Source organism: Tachypleus tridentatus, chromosome 10 (assembly GCF_004210375.1).
Source record: "Tachypleus tridentatus isolate NWPU-2018 chromosome 10, ASM421037v1, whole genome shotgun sequence".
NCBI classification, from domain to species: Eukaryota; Metazoa; Arthropoda; class Merostomata; order Xiphosura; family Limulidae; genus Tachypleus; species Tachypleus tridentatus.
Window position 1 is genome coordinate 12,422,447 of NC_134834.1, and position 23,012 is coordinate 12,445,458.

Consider the following 23,012-nt stretch of genomic DNA (forward strand, 5'->3'; position numbering starts at 1 on the left):
AAACTCATCGCTGACCCACCAGGGGACAAGATTTATAACTGACAATATTGCTATAGCGAGGGTGTCTACCTGATTAAGCATTTCACCGTAGTGTTTAAAAGTAAGAACAATATATTACTGACATATACTTTATGTCTGATCTCTTTAGGTGGACTGCTTTGATCAGAAGCCAATATTAATCAAATATAAAGAATGGTTTTCGCTTCTAGGATGTGTGAAAAATCTTCAATATGATACCGACGTTTAATATTTTAATCTACTTGGTTTGCTTAATGAGTTTTATAGATAGTTACATACCAGATCTTATTCAAAATTAGTCGGGTAGAGAAACTATACATTTTAGGTAAATCTCTTTTTCCGCAAAGCTAACCTTAAATAATTTTGAATAAAAATTACTATTATAATAACTAATTATCTAATCTATGTTTTTTGAATGAATTTTTTCACATGATTCTTTGAGAGCTTGAAACTTGATATGAAATATTTTTTTAATACTGCATTAAATACCGAGCAACAAATCGTCTGGTTGTCAAGGCTGTTGCTACGAGTGCTACCGTCGCAAAAGAAAACAATCTGTTTCGCTTAGGCCTAAATGCAAATAACTTACTCAAACCTCTACAACAGAAGTGAAAAGATTTAGTTTACTTACAGATGACGAGGTTCAGAATTTTGAAGATTTTTTTTTTTTCTTTCTCAACATAATGAAAACACTTCGATTCATTTCGAAACGATATAGGAGTTCCTGTCAGTGTTCTAGACAAATTTTATGCTGGAGTTAAACAGGTGCGTACGTTATACATTTTAATGTATGAGTTTATGATGATTGGGCAATTATATTTTGAAAGTTACACAATTTATAAATCTTACTGCTTTCCTATTTACTATTAAAATAATGTCTAAATCTTCAATGAAGTGTTACACTTTTGGGATTTACATACATGCCCGGGATATCAGTATTCTGTGTGACAGCTAATTAATCAGATTTTAGTAAAAGTGAAAATTGAAGAAGTGGATGCAAGAGTAAAACAGTTATTGACTGAAAATTTCGAACAACAAATAATCTGGTGCTCTCAGAATTAGTTAATTTTTCAGTGTAACAAAGTTAACCATAAGTAAATTAGAGACACATAAATAACACTAACAGAAGCGTTACTCCATACGGAAGGCCTACTATATGTTTTTATCATTTAATTAACTTGTTTGTTTAACGCATTTCTCATCCTGAGGTAAGTTTAGTAACACTAACAGAAGCGCTATCGTATGTTGAAGGCCTACTATATGTTGTTAATCATTTAATTAACTTGTTTGTTTTAATTGTAACGCATTTCACTTCCTGTATGTAAGTGTGACAACCATAAGACTTAAACAGAAAACGTGTTTGTGCTGGTCCACACATATGGTTGGTAATATTATTTCAGTTATACGTCCATATAAACGCCATTTTCAGTGGTATAAACAAGGCCTTTGGCACTAGTCACAGAAAATAATATACTGACCTGTGATTAAAGAATTTTTATAAGAAATTTCGCATAAAAAAACCAACAAACACACATGTAAGTACTTTACATATAATTATTAACAGACATCTTTAAACCGATGTTTTCTTTTATGTGTGTTTCACAAGGCATAGTTTTGGGAGTTATAAAGAACTGTGTTTATTTTTAAAAGTTAATTATTTTCTACAAGTATGAACAAAAAATTATAAACTGCTCTTGGCCATGATGTGTATACCAGACAAAAGCAACTCACACCATACTGATGAGATATACGATTTTTAATACGTGATAAATGGCCATTTTCTATGGCATTACGTTCAACTACATTTGTTTATATTCGAAGGACAATTTAAAGCTAAACATGCTGTAATATATATATATATAAGTCAACTTAAAAGTTAAATAATAGCACAGACTTATTTACACTTACTAAGTTTGATGTATGGAGTCTATATATATATATATTTACACACATTTTACTAAGTTTCAAACTATTTCCTAAGGCTATACTATTTCATTGTAAACATCTATTTTATTCAAGTTTTGGGGGGAGAAGGTAAAAAACAGACTTTACCAGTCCTCACTAGGCCACATAAATAATAAACTTTCCAACTGATTTGATGCTAAAGAATGAATAGGGTCTCAATTTTTGTCACAAACATGTTGAAGTGTAATAAACTGAATACATCAATGTTGACTTTCACTTCATACCACTGATCAACATTGTTACTCCAAGGACAGTGGGTAATAGAGTATGAACAGACTTAAGCCGTTGAAATCATTCTTCAAGAAGGAGTTAGTTTAGAAGAAGAGAGGTCAACTAATCATGAATAACAAGTTAATAAGTAGACAGAGATCTGGTATGAAGAACTGTACTGTTAAAATCAATAAAGCTTTGAGGAATAGATCATTACGACCACTAGAACTAAGTTAAGTCAACTTGAGGTTATTTTATGAAAATGTAAGGTATAATAAAAATATGAGGTTATGGTAAGTTTGGTACAGCATATGGACAATACATGTTTACAGGCTTTGTGCTACTGGACAATATTTTCAGCAACTTGTAGAAACCTCTCCATTGAACTTAAATATCAAGTTAAGATAATAATGTAAGACCTCATTAAATCACATTTTGATAAAACTACAAAATAAACAATTATTTAACTGTTGTAATAATTTGATTTTTAAATACAATTTAGCCAAGGAAAAGGTGTCAGTATAAGATTAGGTAAAGATTAGTCCAAACTTTTATTATTATTAGAGCTACTCACTGTTAAATTTTTTCTTAGCTTTATTTGTTTTATTACAGATTTTTTTTAATGGTACCAAGAGCTATAAATTCCAGTCAGTTTTAGTGGAATGTGAGCCATTTTACATGGACATCACAAGACAAATATATTTTTGTTCCGAAGCTGATGTATTCCAAGGCACAATATAGATTATGAATAGTTAACAGCAGTTTGTGACTTCTGATTCAACCGACCCTATCACAGAGAAGACATATCTCATAACGTTACTTCTAGCCAGCTTAAAACAAAACTTAACCCTCATGACAAAACACTTAAAGTCAACTTTTATGACATCAATTTGGATATCGTGGTAATAACACAAGATACCATGATGATCGACTCGATAAAAACTTTCTGTACTGCATAAAAGAAAACTACATCAACTTGTAAATGTATTTGACACAACTATGAAACTACTTCCTTTGTTTTAGTTCTGATCTATTAATGAACAAAAGCTGGAGGCTATTTGATATCAAGTCAGTAGCAAAGAGAGCTGCTCAAAAAAAAGGTAAACATATTGAATACACATTTGACTGCAAACAAAACAGTTGTAAATCCAATTTTATTTTTGAAACCGGCAGTGTTTCATCACTGTATGTTCGTCTTGAATACCCTATGTAACTCATCTGAATGTTCAAGAGAACAGCATCTAACTCAGTGGCATAACTTTGATTTCAAGGGAGAGGGCAGCTTCTCTAACTGGGATACAGGGCAAATTTAGTTCAGAGGGCAACTTGTTCACTAGTCATCTTGTTGACTGCACTGCCATCTTACATGCCACATTTAAAGGTTGCTCTCTGAAGTCAAAGGTATCTACGTACTGTACTCGAAGACATTAGGGTCACCATAAACATTAAGAAGACATGAAAGTTCATGTTTAATGATTAAATGGTACACCATAAAAATTAAGCAAAACACACAGATTCTACCATTTGATCTAAAATAATAATAAAAAAATTCAAAGTGGTGAAGGACATGCATATTTACACACTTGACTTTTAACAAAAGACGTCTTAATGAAAATTATTCTAAAAAAAACAACAAATAAATAATGTTTTTAAACTGTAAGAGACAACACACTTCTGTTGCATGTAAACTATAACCTAACCTATATTAAAGCCAGTGTTTGTCTCCTTAGGTCATGCTTGATTTCTCATAATAGTAGGAGTAACAAAAGTATGTCAGAATGCATTTATCAAGATAGAATAGTTTGATTACTGACTGCACATTACAATGTCATTGACAGGGGGTGTCATGAAACCTTATAAGTGTAGTGAGTGTTTGTACAATAAGCCTAACGACAGTGTGAGATCACCTAGCCTAGAACCAAGTGCATAAAATTTATTAGGAAAGTGAACATACAGTTTGATATTAAACTTAAATCCCTTCTTAATTACGCTATTTTCTGTTATATCACCAGCATTTTAAATAAAATACAAATATATTCAATCAAATAAGACTCCTAAGTTAAGAAATCAACAAATATTTTAGCAGTTTTGTTGTATACACATTTCATTTTATATTATCAGTACACAGAAAGACTAACAACATAATGTAAAAAGACGTTGTTGGAACATAATATTATTAAAACATACTAGTGTTTCTGCATATCATAAGCTGTTAATCTAACTGATTGTTACTCATAAGTATTCTATGAACATGGTCCAAATTCATTTACAAATCATCTTAGTTCCGATTGGTTCACAAAGGAATTCACCAACTATCTCAACTGTACTTTTCTGCTTCTTTGTTAGTCAAGCTTGATCATGAAAAATTTATTTATTCCACAGGTATGAAATGCGAGGATACGGTACACTATGGGGTGGGGATGGTAGCATTTGCCTTGCCATTTTTGATGGACTATATGCTAGTTACCATATTAAAGAAGGTTGTTTTTGTCCTGCCCATCCTAAATATTAAGGGTGTAAACTGATTAATATATTACATTCTTGGTTCATATCACCAGCAAAAGGCACTTGTAACCATGAACATTTGTACTGAAGTTATGTGAAAACTGTATGTTACTTACATTTTCCTTCTCCACAAAGATATGTTAAATACTAAGTTAGAAGAAGTTGTACACCTAACTTACACAAGAAGACTGTTTTGACCACTAGTTTCCATTTTTCTGGCAGACACACATAATATCTAACATTATTTCATACAGTAAATGACTAGTAGTTCAACAGGATATTTTACACTGTCACAACCAGAACAAATCAAAGTTAACCCTACAAGTCTCATTGAGAGAAAGGGCACCAGAGAAATTTGTATTTTATAAGCACTTTCTAACATGTTTCCTAATTTTTATCCCTGAAGTATTTTGATAGCTCTGATAAAATAAATAACCTTTTACGTTTAATTAAATACCGATGTAACATTGCTCTATTTTAACCAGTATTTTACACGTGTAATCACTATTACTTTCCAAATTTCAAGTTTAAAATCATAGTTATGTCCCTTTCATAACATTTCAACAGAAAAAACGACTGTTGAACGAAATCACCGAGAAACTTGGATAAAAGTAAGAAAGTCAAAATATGATTATTTTTGAAACAATATACAGAGTATTCCAGCTTATGTAATACACATGAATTAAACCTTACATAAAGTACACATCTCTGGCGTTAAGATCTACTTTATACTGTCAATAACCCTTTGGGCACGAATTACAGCCTAGTGCATCACTCCATTTGTGTATAACATATGTTGTTATATATTCACTCTGCTGTTTATTACACAGAATTTTCTGTAGGAAAAAACTATGGCAACAGAAGATCTGAGACACAACTGTTTCTCCAACATTTATAATTCTATGAGAAACAAAATGCTTCTTTGAGTTCCTTTAATGAGCGTGTTAGACTGACATCCAACAGTTACAAGAGCAACATGTCCAACTGTCTTTTAACAGAAAAACTCAGTAGAAAATCTGTCACACTCCCATTAACAAGAGCTACTTCTAAAACTCAACTTTGTATTTTCCGTTAACAGATCTTCACAAGAATGAGGACTCCAGATGTTCTGCTTCTGTAGATGTTCCAAGGCAGATGTCAGTTCTAGATTGGCAGCATCTAGAAGCTGAATCCTACGTTCTTGGGCATCTATTACTTTCTGTCTGTTAGCAATGATTCCTTGCATTTCTTGGTATTCCTGACGCAGTTCTTCCTCCACCTTCATTAATCTGTGGAAATAACTCGACTATTAATCATTTGACTGCAATTCCTTTTTTCTTTCCTTGCTAATGCCTGCCCTCTATGTGTTTCTTAAAGATCTAATTTAGATTAGGTTTTAATGCAAAATATATTGTTATTTTTCCCTCCATACAAAATTTGACACAATAAACATATCAAAAGCGTGACAAAATTTCTTTTATGTAGTATCCAAATTAAGATACTTATGATATTATAAACCATGAAGATTTAAACTTATATGTGCCACACAAAAATAGTAGAACTCATGGCTGCACGAGGACTGTTCCTTAGTTAGCTGGTCTGTAAGCCATGCAAGACTCGCTACTTAAAATAAAGTGTGAATGAAACAACTAAATACATAAACTAATTTTTGCCTTTGACCTGGAACAAATATTACCATAAAAAACTGAGTTTTTCTGTTTCGTTATTTCAAACTATGCTGAAACGTACTTAATGTTTCTGACAGAAACTACAACCTGTAAAAAAGTTTTACTTTGGTAGCCACTGGTTTATGAGTGGTTTAAGAATGACAAATAATAGTGAATTACAAAATGAGTTAATACATGAAATAGATGTTTAGGAATAACAATATATGTGAAGAAAGTCATGAATAGCTATAACTGTGATTTTAAACTGTATCAGAGGTTTATTATGCCTACAAGTTTCTAAAGATGGAGTTATAAAATTATGTTATTTCGTGAAGTCATAAAATTTCAAAAGGACAAATTGGAGCTTATTAGCCAATCAAGGATGTCCCTTCCAGCTCCCAGCTATAACCATTCTTTACTATTCATTTATATCCACCCAGTCTATTCTTGAACTCAGTTAAATTTTCTGTCTCTACAACCAATGAATGCAGTTCATTCCAGAAGCCAACCACCCTGTTTGAAAACTAATACAATCTAAACTGTAAGACAACTCCTATGTTGCCAAAACTTAAAGTTGTTCTATATTTTCCACTGCTGAACACAGAAACTTTAAGATTCATTCTAACTATTTCTTGCTACTTGTGTCCTGTATAAAGATACACTGTCATTCTCTTCCTAATGTGGGAACCAAGGTGGGCTCTTTAAAAAGAATTGTAGGGGATACACCCCACATTTTGTGGGCATGCATACTGTATTACTTAGGAAGCAAGCAGTCTTTAATAGTAAGAATTGTTTTTAGGGTAGGTGAGGGGGCACATTTTGGGGTTGCTTTAGCCACAACAAGTCACCCCATACCACTGCACCTGTTTATATAAATAATAAAACTAATCTTTATGAACATTTAACTCTTTGTAATATATATATATATATATATATATAAGTGAATAAAATGTAAATATTCCTACCTAGTGATAATACTTTGAAACCTTTCATCTTTATGTCTCTGTTGATTGATCTGTTGCATTTTCACTTCACTCAGTCTTGTCTGTCTAGATATCGGGTTTCTGTTAGCACGGGTATCTGGTTTTGAAAGTTTGTTTTCTGCCTCTGTTAGCTTTCTTTGTAGATCTGTCATCAGTTCCTTTAGTGATTCTACTTCAACATGATACTGTTACAGGGAAAAGTACAGGAATTCATATCCACAGGATAGACTTGATGCATTGTTGTACATAAGCCAACAAAGACAAGTGGTATTTCAAAGTAGTCAATTCGAATTTCCAAAGTTCGCAAGGTCAGGAACCCAAAACTAGATGTTATTAATTTCTAGGTACGAACATGCAGATATTAAACGTCTTGATTGAACAGGCTGAGTGGAATTTGTGTATCTTGTTGCATTTTAAAATAATTTTTCAAGTGCTTGAAGTCTCATGCATGGGTAAAATTAATGACCAGGTGCCAAAACATTCAGAATAAATTGTGAAGGTGCATTTATCATCAAAGGTTTAACTTATCAACTCATAAGCATGTCATATACATAATCACAGTGTAGCAAGTGTCACTGGAGTACAGCCATTAGAGTGAGATCTGAATACGTTGAATCTATCCTTCATACTAACACTAGATAGGTTATTATTACAATAACTTCAAATTAAAAAAAGAGAGTTTTATATACTAATGGACAATTAACACATTCCAGAGTATACAGAACATACAGTTTTTCTGCAAAACCGACACATAAAGTCTTTAATTTTCAGTTGTCAAACTGAAACAGTGAGGCAACTGACATGTACATTCCTGGTGATGGCACAGGTTATCGTGATTGGTCAAAAGGTGTGTATTTATTGGAAAAGAAACATGCAGATGGGTATTACTGTAGAAATAAGATTATGGTAGTCAGAAAAGATAATAGTCATAACACCACTGAAGAAACCTCACAAACTTGGGCTGAGATGGTCACAAAGACATTGGCACAAGCCATGCAGACACTTGGATATTACTGATACAGACTTAGATATAATAACTCAGACCTTGTAAACATTGCTGTATATGTGAATATCTAAACATTATTAAACACGAGCCTTAGTAATTATTATACATACCACTGAACTAGTAAATACAAAATCAGTTACGGAATTTTAGCTTTTAAGAAATTATAACAACAAACTCGGACAAGACAGGTAAAAAACGCAAACACTAAAATATTTTCAATATTAATTCCTCACAAAAGAATAAAACAACAGTACTTATTACAAACCAATTAAAATATATAGATATTTTCCTCAAAAGAGCAACACACTCTAGATGTATTATATACTTTAATTATAACGATGTTTAAAGAAAATATAACTTCTCTCTTCCTGGCAAAGGTTTTCATTTTACTGGGTCTACAGAACAAACACATACTGTTAAACACTGTTTATTACATAACAGTGTGGAATAACCAAAGATAATTATATGAGTTACTGGTAGCTAACTGTATTAATTTTTATATTTTCCCAACACTTAACACTGAAACTGAAATAGAGATTTGTTGTAGATTAATTAAATTTCCAGTCATTACTATAACAGTATATATTTACAATAATACACCAGATTCTTAATAAAGTAAAGTAATACAGTTGTAATTAATTTCTTTATAATGAAATAATTGGAAGAAAAACTCGTGTAGTAAAAAGTTTAAATCTGAAGTGTTACATTTGAATATTTTTATGACTCATCAAACAAAGATATGGAAAAGAGGTTGGGAAAACCCTCGTAACATGAAATTAAAACATGCAACAGATGTGACTATAGATACAATGTCCTATAGCAAACAATAAACAGAAAACAAGCAAACAGAACAACACACGTTCCCACATTTATAACAACACTTACCTCTTCTAGTGTTCTGTATCTTTTAGTTTCAAAAGAACTTGAATTGTGAAGTGGATTACACACTTGTACACCTTCTCTATGGAAGTCAGTTATATCTTATTAGGATTTCATTTTAAACTATCAAATAGCAGATTTAGAGTCTTTTAAAAATAAGAGGTTCTAATTGCATAACAAAATCAGTTATTGTTTCATTACAAAAATAGTTTATTTTATGTAATTGATTTTATTAATATTACAAGTTTCAAAACTAAGCAATTTTTCAGGTTTTCTATTTAAAAATAGAAAGAAACTTGCATGTGTTTCAGAGATTGTTTATTTTGTATTATTTTAATTGAAATTAACATTAACTCAGTTAGTGTCTTATAATAATTATTTACCAACAAGAGAATGTAACAATAATTTTTTTAAATATATCAATGCTTTTAATATTTTATTTATCGAATAACTGATTTAACTCACGTCCAATAAAAGGAGAGTTATGAGAGACATTTAACCAATGAAATATAAAGTTAATCTTTGAATATATTCAAATCTTTGTTTGGATATTTGTGCAAAGCTACTTACACAAGGGCTATATGCACTAACCACCTCTAATTTTGAACTGTTAAACTAAAGGGAAGACAATTAGTCCTCCACCAACTCATTGGACACTCTTCTTTTACCTAACAATGAGATTTGACCATTACCCTGATAATGCTTGCAAGGGCCCAAAGCCCAGCAAATGTTTCATGCAATAGAAAATGAACTGTAAACCTTTGGATTCACAGACTGGGAAAGTTTAATTCATTCACTACATGTATTTTTATTGTTTAATATCTAAGTCAATAAACTATAAAAGTAATATACGAACATTTTCAAATATTTGCTTGGATGTTTGTACTGTATAAGGACTATGTGTACTAATTTTGATCTGGCAAAACTAGATGGCATGCAGCTGACCAAAAGTACACACCATCAACACTTGAGTTATTGTAATGAAACAGTGGAATTTGACCATAACTCTTATAATACACCCATGGCTCAGCACATGGTAACCACAAACCCTCACTTTCATTCCAACACATGAGTCACTAGGCTGCATGACCCAATTTATTAAATATATCTAACATATAAGTCACTAGTCTGCATGACCCAATTTATTAAATATATCTAACACATAAGTCACTAGGCTGCATGACCCAATTTATTAAATATATCTAACACATAAGTCACTAGGCTGCATGACCCAATTTATTAAATATATCTAACACACAAGTTACTAGGCTGCATGACCCAATTTATTAAATATATCTAACACATAAGTCACTAGGCTGCATGACCCAATTTATTAAATATATCTAACACATAAGTCACTAGTCTGCATGACCCAATTTATTAAATATATCTAACACATAAGTCACTAGGCTGCATGACCCAATTTATTAAATATATCTAATACATAAGTCACTAGGCTGCATGACCCAATTTATTAAATATATCTAACACACAAGTTACTAGGCTGCATGACCCAATTTATTAAATATATCTAATACGTAAGTCACTAGGCTGCATGACCCAATTTATTAAATATATCTAATACAGAAGTCACTAGGCTGCATGACCCAATTTATTAAATATATCTAACACACAAGTTACTAGGCTGCATGACCCAATTTATTAAATATATCTAACACACAAGTTACTAGGCTGCATGACCCAATTTATTAAATATATCTAATACATAAGTCACTAGGCTGCATGACCCAATTTATTAAATATATCTAACACATAAGTCACTAGGCTGCATGACCCAATTTATTAAATATATCTAACACATAAGTCACTAGTCTGCATGACCCAATTTATTAAATATATCCAACACATAAGTCACTAGTCTGCATGACCCAATTTATTAAATATATCTAATACATAAGTCACTAGGCTGCATGACCCAATTTATTAAATATATCTAACACATAAGTCACTAGGCTGCATGACCCAATTTATTAAATATATCTAATACATAAGTCACTAGACTGCATGACCCAATTTATTAAATATATCTAACACACAAGTTACTAGGCTGCATGACCCAATTTATTAAATATATCTAACACACAAGTTACTAGGCTGCATGACCCAATTTATTAAATATATCTAATACATAAGTCACTAGGCTGCATGACCCAATTTATTAAATATATCTAACACATAAGTCACTAGGCTGCATGACCCAATTTATTAAATATATCTAACACATAAGTCACTAGGCTGCATGACCCAATTTATTAAATATATCCAACACATAAATCACTAGGCTGCATGACCCAGTTTATTAAATACATCTAACACATAAGTCACTAGTCTGCATGACCCAATTTAGTAAATATATCCAACACATAAATCACTTTACTACTTACCATTTTAGTACACATGTTCGTTACTACTTACTGTTTTGGTACACATGTACATTACTACTCATTGTTTTGGTACACGTGTACATTACTACTCATTGTTTTGGTACACGTGTATGTTACTACTCACTGTTTTGGTACACGTGTACATTACTACTCATTGTTTTGGTAAACGTGTACATTACTACTTACTGTTTTGGTAAACGTGTACATTACTACTTACTGTTTTGGTAAACGTGTACGTTACTACTCACTGTTTTGGTAAACGTGTACGTTACTACTCATTGTTTTGGTACACGTGTACATTACTACTTACTGTTTTGGTAAACGTGTACATTACTACTTACTGTTTTGGTAAACGTGTACATTACTACTTACTGTTTTGGTAAACGTGTACATTACTACTTACTGTTTTGGTGGCGGTAATGCGTTACTACTCACTGTTTTGGTAAACGGTAATGCGTTACTACTCATTGTTTTGGTACTGCGTGTACATTACTACTTACTGTTTTGGTAAACGTTAATGCGTTACTACTCACTGTTTTGGTAAACGGTAATGCGTTACTACTCACTGTTTTGGTAAACGTGTACGTTACTACTCACTGTTTTGGTAAACGTGTACCTTACTACTCACTGTTTTGGTAAACATGTATGTTACTACTCACTGTTTTGGTAAACGTGTACATTACTACTCACTGTTTTGGTAAACGTGTACGTTACTACTCACTGTTTTGGTACACGTGTACGTTACTACTTACTGTTTTGGTAAACATGTACGTTACTACTTACTGTTTTGGTAAACATGTACGTTACTACTTACTGTTTTGGTACACGCGGTAATGCGTTACTACTCACTGTTTTGGTAAACATGTACGTTACTACTCACTGTTTTGGTAAACATGTACGTTACTACTCACTGTTTTGGTAAACATGTACGTTACTACTTACTGTTTTGGTAAACATGTGTACGTTACTACTTACTGTTTTGGTAAACATGTGTACGTTACTACTTACTGTTTTGGTAAACATGTACGTTACTACTTACTGTTTTGGTACATGTGTACGTTACTACTTACTGTTTTGGTAAACATGTACGTTACTACTTACTGTTTTGGTACATGTGTACGTTACTACTTACTGTTTTGGTACATGTGTACGTTACTACTTACTGTTTTGGTACATGTGTACGTTACTACTTACTGTTTTGGTAAACATGTACGTTACTACTTACTGTTTTGGTACACGTGTACGTTACTACTCACTGTTTTGGACTCCGTGAAAGTTGGTCTGCTGATCCTCGTCTTTCAAGCCTGTGAATTTTCCATAGCTGAGGATAACTATGAAAATACGATAACTGAGGAAGTCTTGATGGGGACCCTGATAGAAATGACTGTATTTGTGATGTGGCTGTATCATTTTCAGACGATGGTGATGAAGGACAAACATTTCTGTCACATAGTTTCATGTTGCTGGTTTCTGTTTCAGTGTGGAGAAAAAAAAGTCAATTTTAAGTTATATTGTTTCTCACATACTGATTGATAACTTGTATTGTTTGTCAGATGTTGAATAACAAGTTGTGTTGTTTGTCAGATGTTGAATGATAAGTTGTGTTGTTTGTCAGATGTTGAATGATAAGTTGTGTTGTTTGTCAGATGTTGAATGATAAGTTGTGTTGTTTGTCAGATGTTGAATGATAAGTTGTATTGTTTGTCAGATGTTGAATGATAAGTTGTGTTGTTTGTCAGATGTTGAATGATAAGTTGTATTGTTTGTCAGATGTTGAATGATAAGTTGTATTGTTTGTCAGATGTTGAATGATAAGTTGTATTGTTTGTCAGATGTTGAATAACAAGTTGTATTGTTTGTCAGATGTTAAATGATAAGTTGCGTTGTTTGTCAGATGTTGAATGATAAGTTGTATTGTTTGTCAGATGTTGAATGATAAGTTGTGTTGTTTGTCAGATGTTGAATGATAAGTTGTATTGTTTGTCAGATGTTGAATGATAAGTTGTGTTGTTTGTCAGATGTTGAATGATAAGTTGTATTGTTTGTCAGATGTTGAATGATAAGTTGTGTTGTTTGTCAGATGTAGAATGATAAGTTGTATAGTTTGTCAGATGTTGAATGATAAGTTGTATTGTTTGTCAGATGTTGAATGATAAGTTGTATTGTTTGTCAGATGTTGAATGATAAGTTGTGTTATTTGTCACATACTGAATGATAAGTTGTATTGTTTGTCAGATGTTAAATGATAAGTTGTGTTATTTGTCAGATGTTAAATGATAAGTTGTGTTGTTTGTCACATACTGATTGATAAGTTGTGTTGTTTGTCAGATATTGAATGATAAGTTGTGTTGTTTGTCACATACTGAATGATAAGTTGTGTTGTTTGTCAGATGTTAAATGATAAGTTGCGTTGTTTGTCAGATGTTGAATGATAAGTTGTATTGTTTGTCAGATGTTGAATGATAAGTTGTATTGTTTGTCAGATGTTAAATGATAAGTTGTGTTGTTTGTCAGATATTGAATGATAAGTTGTGTTGTTTGTCACATACTGAATGATAAGTTATATTGTTTGTCAGATGTTGAATGATAAGTTGTGCTGTTTGTCAGATACTGAATGATAAGTTGTGTTGTTTGTCAGATGTTGAATGATAAGTTGTGTTGTTTGTCAGATGTTGAATGATAAGTTGTGTTGTTTGTCAGATATTGAATGATAAGTTGTATAGTTTGTCAGATGTTGAATGATAAGTTGTGTTATTTGTCAGATACTGAATGATAAGTTGTGTTGTTTGTCAGATGTTGAATGATAAGTTGTATAGTTTGTCAGATGTTAAATGATAAGTTGTGTTGTTTGTCAGATACTGAATGATAAGTTGTGTTGTTTGTCAGATGTTGAATGATAAGTTGTGTTGTTTGTCAGATGTTGAATGATAAGTTGTGTTGTTTGTCAGATATTGAATGATAAGTTGTGTTGTTTGTCACATACTGAATGATAAGTTGTATAGTTTGTCAGATGTTGAATGATAAGTTGTGTTATTTGTCAGATGTTAAATGATAAGTTGTGTTGTTTGTCAGATGTTGAATGATAAGTTGTGTTATTTGTCAGATGTTAAATGATAAGTTGTGTTGTTTGTCAGATGTTGAATGATAAGTTGTGTTGTTTGTCACATACTGAATGATAAGTTGTGTTGTTTGTCACATACTGAATGATAGGTTGTATTGTTTGTCAGATGTTAAATGATAAGTTGCGTTGTTTGTCAGATGTTGAATGATAAGTTGTGTTGTTTCTCACATACTGAATGATAAGTTGTATTGTTTGTCAGATGTTAAATGATAAGTTGTGTTATTTGTCAGATGTTAAATGATAAGTTGTGTTGTTTGTCACATACTGATTGATAAGTTGTGTTGTTTGTCAGATATTGAATGATAAGTTGTGTTGTTTGTCACATACTGAATGATAAGTTGTATTGTTTGTCAGATGTTAAATGATAAGTTGCGTTGTTTGTCAGATGTTGAATGATAAGTTGTGTTGTTTGTCAGATGTTGAATGATAAGTTGTGTTGTTTGTCAGATGTTGAATGATAAGTTGTGTTGTTTGTCAGATGTAGAATGATAAGTTATATTGTTTGTCAGATGTTGAATGATAAGTTGTGTTGTTTGTCAGATGTTGAATGATAAGTTGTGTTATTTGTCAGATGTTAAATGATAAGTTGTGTTGTTTGTCAGATGTTGAATGATAAGTTGTATTGTTTGTCAGATGTTGAATGATAAGTTGTGTTGTTTGTCAGATGTTAAATGATAAGTTGTATTGTTTGTCAGATGTTGAATGATAAGTTGTGTTGTTTGTCACATACTGAATGATAAGTTGTGTTGTTTGTCACATACTGAATGATAGGTTGTATTGTTTGTCAGATGTTAAATGATAAGTTGCGTTGTTTGTCAGATGTTGAATGATAAGTTGTGTTGTTTCTCACATACTGAATGATAAGTTGTATTGTTTGTCAGATGTTAAATGATAAGTTGTGTTATTTGTCAGATGTTAAATGATAAGTTGTGTTGTTTGTCACATACTGATTGATAAGTTGTGTTGTTTGTCAGATATTGAATGATAAGTTGTGTTGTTTGTCACATACTGAATGATAAGTTGTATTGTTTGTCAGATGTTAAATGATAAGTTGTGTTGTTTGTCAGATGTTGAATGATAAGTTGTATTGTTTGTCAGATGTTGAATGATAAGTTGTATTGTTTGTCAGATGTTGAATAATAAGTTGTATTGTTTGTCAGATGTTGAATAATAAGTTGTATTGTTTGTCAGATGTTGAATGATAAGTTGTGTTGTTTGTCAGATGTTGAATGATAAGTTGTATTGTTTGTCAGATGTTGAATGATAAGTTGTGTTGTTTGTCAGATGTTGAATGATAAGTTGTGTTGTTTGTCAGATATTGAATGATAAGTTGTGTTGTTTCTCACATACTGAATGATAAGTTGTATTGTTTGTCAGATATTGAATGATAAGTTGTATTGTTTGTCAGATGTTGAATGATAAGTTGTATTGTTTGTCAGATGTTAAATGATAAGTTGTGTTGTTTGTCAGATATTGAATGATAAGTTGTGTTGTTTGTCAGATGTTGAATGATAAGTTGTGTTGTTTGTCAGATATTGAATGATAAGTTGTGTTGTTTGTCAGATGTTGAATGATAAGTTGTGTTGTTTGTCAGATGTTGAATGATAAGTTGTGTTGTTTGTCACATACTGAATGATAAGTTGTGTTGTTTGTCACATACTGAATGATAAGTTGTGTTGTTTGTCAGATGTTGAATGATAAGTTGTATTGTTTGTCAGATGTTGAATGATAAGTTGTGTTGTTTGTCAGATATTGAATGATAAGTTGTATTGTTTGTCAGATGTTGAATGATAAGTTGTGTTGTTTGTCAGATGTTAAATGATAAGTTGTATTGTTTGTCAGATGTTGAATGATAAGTTGTATTGTTTGTCAGATGTTGAATGATAAGTTGTGTTGTTTGTCAGATGTTGAATGATAAGTTGTGTTGTTTGTCAGATGTTGAATGATAAGTTGTGTTGTTTGTCAGATATTGAATGACTTTTTGATCTAAAGTTATTCAGATTGCTTCAATTACATTTAATAATACGATATATTAAACTAATACTGTAGTGATCTAACATCAAAGATAAAAGTAACTAAACAATTGGATACTCTTACCATATGGCTTGTAATATAACAAAGCAATGTTTAACTACTGAATAACTTCATCACTTCTTCAGACCAAAGAAAATTTACATTAAAAAAACAAACATATTGGAAACATGAATCATTAAAACCATTGGTTAAAGAAATTAACTTAAATTTAAAAAAGTATTTTGATTCACTTTCATAACATGATAAGTTGTAATCAGTTTCTTGTTATTGTGATACTCGACTGTACATCATTTATCTGCACTCTGCCATCCTCTGAGAATCGAACCCCAGATTTCTGTGTTTCACATCTATAAACTTCTATCTGTATTTCCAATAGATACATTCCACACAAACATTACCTTTCTAATTCCAGTGCATATTTTCTTACTTGCCTTGTAAAACAATGACGATTCACAAGTGTAAATGCATAGAGGGAGTTAGTGTGCATGGTTGTGTTCCACCTTTCTCCTGGTGGAGGGCTTTTATGACATTATTTTAAGAGAAAAGAAGCAGAATGGTTGCATTAAATGTTTTTAAGAGAATAATGATAACGTTTGGAGGTTACTTAGTGTTTGTATAAAATGATTCTCTACAAGTATAAGCTTTACAGGAAATATTGGAACAACATTCTGAGTTGTATACAAAGTTCACCATTTTGAAATGTTATACCACATCTGCTGTCAAGAGAGTTACCATTAGACTTCCTTTCTTCTTTGGGACCCTCAGAATATTCACTGTCACTAATGCTTCCACAGGAAATGTTAAGGCTATACATGGGATTCTTGAAGGCTAGGGGAGGTCGAAAACTATAATGATTATTAGAAGAGAAGGTCATGTGTTCATGTGAGAGTCCAGGAGATGGAATGGATTTGCTGTTCCTTACTGACCGGTACCTTGATGATCCCATATCTGTAACCTAGTAAGAAAGGATTAGTAATTCAGTAAAGTTTGTTTGAACTTATGTTTCTCACTACAAAAAACAACAACAATATCCTAGTTAATGAAGTATGCTGACTCCATGTTTAAGGTACTAAAACATGTTACTTGGTGTGGTTTATAATGTCCAAAGTTAAGTAAAGCTCTTGTTATCAAAATTATTACACAATAATTAATTTTAAGCTGTTTTACTATCCTAAGTTTACTTGAATTAACACTTTCCTTATATGAACATTTATTTCCACAACATACACTCACCATTTCACACAGTTTCAGCTATGACACTAGTCTTGAGGCAACTGCAACTACCATCTAATGTCACATGATTTTTGACGTGAATAGTGACAAAATTCACATAAATCATGTGAAATTGGATGGGAGTTACCTCAAGGCTTGTGGTGTGTAAACTTCTCTGGAAGACATAATGATGAATATAGCTAATTTGTGGGATGAGGTAACTTATCATCTTTGGATTTTTTACTTTTATTATTTTATTGCATGGGTTTAAAAGTTTTCTAGGTCTTTCTTTAAGCCATCATATTAAAATAAGCTCTTCACTTAAAACAGTGACAACTACCAAAGAAATCTAAATTTTGTCCTGAAAATATAAGCCAATCATTGATAGGTATGTAGTGTGAAAAATTCACAAGCAATGATCACAGATGCAACAGAATTTTCTTTTTGAATACTGATACAATGGAATAGAAAACTTACCTTACAGAGAGAATTTTGGCTGTGAGATTTCATGCGATCATCATTTTCATCTGTAACCTCATCGTAATCATGAGTAAAACTATTACGCAAGTTTCTTGTCAGAACTGAAAACCCTTGCTGGGTTTTTTGGGGATTTTTCACATCAATTGGCTGATGGTTTCCCTTAAAAAGAGTTCCTTCAGAGTCAATAATATGAGGTACTTTTTGGTCCACCATTTTAGTTGCTGGTCTTCTATCTGGATAATTTGTCTCACTGTATGAGGTACTGTGGATTGAGGTAGAAGTGGAATGCTTATCACATGTGAATCCTCTCTTCTCTAATGCTTCAAATCGTACATAGTCATCAAATGAGTTCATATCTTCAGCTGGGTCTTTACTACGTCTACGTTTATGATAACTGGGAAAGGTATAATAAAAATTTAAAATAAAATAATAAAAAAGACTTGAATTTTTTTTCAATTGTTAACACTAACCACAATGCAATTGCATTTTGGATTTTGGAGACCAAACAAGAAAACTAGAAAAACTTAAAAACGAACAGACTAACAACCTATTTTATAAAATTTTATCTCTTTACTACACTCAGAAAGAAGAAATACAACTGTACAATTAATTCATAGTCAAATAACTCTTTTTGAGTAAGATATCAATCAAAATTATAGACCAAGGAAAGAGAAATAACTGAGTCTAACTACAACAGTAAAATAGATGAGAGGTGAGATACTTACTTGGCTGTTCTAGTATATAGTATATTAGACTGATTCAAAGACCGAGTTGGGGAAGATGCAACCTGTTGAGGGACTTGACTTTGGAGGTCAAGATCAACATTCTTCTGCAGGTCATCTTCCTTGATGTTTCTACTTGATTCTAACAAATTTATGGTCGATTTTCGTTGTGATTGTTCAGGATTTCCAGGTAGAGAGGATGTAGGACCAATTAAACAGTGAATGTTATGTACTTTGTCACCAAAATTTGGAGAGCTCATTTGACGGAGCACTGATGATTGTGACAATGAAGAAGAGATGTCATTTAGAATCTGCTGAAGTTCTTCAAGATCTTCTAGATGTTCCTAATAAATAACTGCTTGATCAACATTGTTTTATATTCCATTTCTTATGAATTAATTTTCACTTTGAAACAAACAAATAAAACAAAGGTCATACAGTTCACAAAAAATAAAAATAGTTTTAGAGTGACATCAGTTGTAATAACACATTACAATTACTCATGGCTGTGACAGTTGTAATAACACACTACAATCACTCATGGTTGTGGTTTAAGTTGTGATAACACATTACAATTACTCATGGTTGTGATGTAAGTTGTGATAACACATTACAATTACTCATGGTTGTGGTTTAAGTTGTGATAACACATTACAATCACTCATGGATGTGATGTCAGTTGTGATAACACATTACAATTACTCATGGTTGTGGTTTAAGTTGTGATAACACATTACAATTACTCATGGCTGTGACATCAGTTGTAATAACACACTACAATCACTCATGGTTGTAGTTTAAGTTGTGATGTAAGTTGTGATAACAGATTACAATCACTCATGGTTGTGATGTCAGTTGGGATAACACATTACAATTACTCATGGTTGTGACGTCAGTTATGATAACACATTACAATCACTCATGGTTGTGACGTCAGTTGTGATAACACAGTACAATTACTCATGGTTGTGATGTAAGTTGTGATAACACATTACAATTACTCATGGTTGTGGCTTAAGTTGTGATAACACATTACAATTACTCATGGCTGTGATGTAAGTTGTGATAACAGATAACAATCACTCATGGTTGTGATGTCAGTTGGGATAACACATTACAATCACTCATGGTTGTGACGTCAGTTGGGATAACACATTACAATCACTCATGGTTGTGATGTCAGTTGGGATAACACATTACAATCACTCATGGTTGTGATGTCAGTTGGGATAACACATTACAATCACTCATGGTTGTGATGTCAGTTGTGATAACACATTACAATCACTCATGGTTGTGACGTCAGTTGGGATAACACATTACAATCACTCATGGTTGTGATGTCAGTTGTGATAACACATTACAATTACTCATGGTTGTGACGTCAGTTGGGATAACAATCAGCAATGTAATTTACTTTTCTGTTTTGTTAAGAATAATCTCCGAATTAGCATTACTAAATAATACTGCAAACCATCGACTCTTTAAAAACTTCCAAAACGTAGTTGTTATTAATGGTTTATTATAAGGAAATGTTTTAACTATCTGTAGATATATTCTTGCTTTCACTAATGATATCTGACTATTATCTTATGTTAACAATCCTTTAATTAACATGCTATGAAAGGCATTACAAATATCATTAACATGATACGAATAAAAATGGTTTATCCTGTGATATTTTAAGTGTCTGATAAATAGTATAAATATTAAAAGTGATAATCAACTGAGTGTGTGTGTGTGTTTTCTTATAGCAAAGCCACATCAGGCTGATTTCACCATAATCAACTGAGCTTTCTCATCAAATAACATTGTTACAACAATCACGAGCCACATTAAAAGAGGTCTTACTGTTTTATTCATGTCTGGAATGCAGTCTACTAGCAAAGAATGTAAAATGGACAACTCTTTTCCAAGGTCAATCTGTCCTTCAAAATTAATGCTGTCCCCTCCACCTGGAGTCTAAATAGAAATATAAAAATTTAAGAAAGTGTTTGTAATATTATGTCTTTCATTAACAATGATGTTTTAACTAGGTCTAGAGACATATCTGTAAACATTAGGATCTGCTACTGCTTGCTTTGATTCTTATCAAAATTTACTTTCCCATTAGAATAACACTTATCGAGAACAATGTTTACTTTGGGTGTCTAGAAACAGATAGTGAGTAAAATGGAAGACAGACAATAACAACAGCACATTTCTTATCAGTTTAAATTGGATAAGAAATGTTGTTTCACAGTGTTTAGGCAAAGGAAATCATTAGCAAATAATACATAAATAATAAAAATATATTAAAAATTAAAATAATTATGAATACAACTTCTGAGTGAAAGTTGTGTAATTAATACATGAATCACACTATATCTGCTAAACCCAAGGCTGCTTGGTTACAACAGGTGTAGTGGTGACTACCACACTATTAACGTTAGCAAACCACCTGACAAGACCTATTACTGAGTGAAGTGAACCAAGTTGGTACAAGTAACTTTTTATAAATTTTATTTATACTACAAAAAATCAGAAGCAAAGTAACAGTTATTTTACACTATTTATTAATTTTAACACCACATATTATTAATTATTTTCTTGAAGACATATATCAACAATTACTTAAAATGTTTAAGTTTATAACATATACTTACAAAGATAAAAAACATACGTTGTGAAAGGGTATGTAATAGATATAATTCAACAACTGTTCATCATCTTTAACACCATAGATCGTTAAAAACTGTGTATTACTATCTTTAACACTGCAGATCATTAAAAAGTGTATTATTATCTTTAACACTGCAGATCGTTAAAAACTGTGTATTACTATCTTTAACACTGCAGATCATTAAAAAGTGTATTATTATCTTTAACACTGCAGATCGTTAAAAACTGTGTATTACTATCTTTAACACTGCAGATCATTAAAAAGTGTATTATTATCTTTAACACTGCAGATCGTTAAAAACTGTGTATTACTATCTTTAACACTGCAGATCATTAAAAAGTGTATTATTATCTTTAACACTGCAGATCATTAAAAACTGTGTATTACTATCTTTAACACTGCAGATCGTTAAAAACTGTGTATTACTATCTTTAACACTGCAGATCATTAAAACCTGTACATTAATATATTTAATACTGTAGATCATTAAAAACTAAATTATTAGTATGCAGAAGAAAGTTAAACAAAATAATTCCTTATATCTTCAAATCTAATTAATGGTCTTTGAACTTGCAACATTTGAAAAATTATATTTTTAATTTATATTAAAAAGCAGTATTTCCTTTCAGTAACAATGAAAATGTTGCTCATAAAATGTAATGTTCAGTTTTACTTGTACGTTATCTAATTAGATTAAATAACTGGAAATCATTAAACTTGCATTGAATAATTTAGGTATTTATCAGAATGTTGAACAGGTTTCGTGAATGAATAGAGCTTTGACAAGGAAGGAAATATTGTTCTTCTACTGTAAGGTAGTAAATGTTAGGTATTCTTTCATCTTTAAATAGTGATTTAGTGTTTCCATTGTAAAACATGATATGAAAATATTTTGTTTCCTGTGAAATTGTTTTCCTTACAGAAATCTGCAGCAGGAAGTTCTTCATGATGTCCTGCTGCTTGTCAACAAACTGGTTTAAGAATTCCATGAAATCTTCCTTCTCACCAAACCTTGAAAAAGTAAAATAAACCAGAATGACTTTAACATGTTACTTAAAAACTGTCTTTCGGTTAGGTGACTGTAATCGTGTACTCTAATTAAAACTAGTGAATAAAAAAATCAAAGTATTACTAAACAAGAACCGTCATATGTATATCAAAGTT

At 31.6% G+C, this 23,012-nt stretch overlaps 1 protein-coding gene and 1 long non-coding RNA gene across 6 annotated transcripts in view; one reads left to right on the forward strand and one right to left on the reverse strand.

Moving 5' to 3' along the window:
• Positions 1-493: 493 nt before the first annotated feature.
• On the forward strand, positions 494-22,990 carry LOC143228757 (uncharacterized). Its single transcript, XR_013015450.1, has 2 exons — positions 494-783; positions 22,771-22,990. It is a non-coding gene; the product is annotated as an uncharacterized LOC143228757 (long non-coding RNA).
• The window catches only part of LOC143228756 (disabled homolog 2-interacting protein-like), a 146,047-nt gene continuing 124,794 nt past the window's right edge, over positions 1,760-23,012 (reverse strand). For 3 of the 5 annotated variants that reach the window (XM_076460073.1, XM_076460074.1, XM_076460077.1), the window contains 9 exons: positions 22,769-22,859; positions 21,038-21,148; positions 19,190-19,530; positions 18,462-18,858; positions 17,505-17,727; positions 12,874-13,087; positions 9,219-9,294; positions 7,310-7,512; positions 1,760-5,966 (listed from right to left, as the gene is read on the reverse strand). In XM_076460073.1, coding sequence (XP_076316188.1) covers positions 5,729-5,966; positions 7,310-7,512; positions 9,219-9,294; positions 12,874-13,087; positions 17,505-17,727; positions 18,462-18,858; positions 19,190-19,530; positions 21,038-21,148; positions 22,769-22,859 — 1,894 coding nt within the window. In that variant the 3' untranslated portion in view covers positions 1,760-5,728. Of the gene's footprint in view, positions 5,967-7,309; positions 8,401-9,218; positions 9,295-12,873; positions 13,088-17,504; positions 17,728-18,461; positions 18,859-19,189; positions 19,531-21,037; positions 21,149-22,768; positions 22,860-23,012 lie in introns of all 5 variants that reach the window. The other 2 variants (XR_013015448.1, XR_013015449.1) reach the window with 1 other exon arrangement.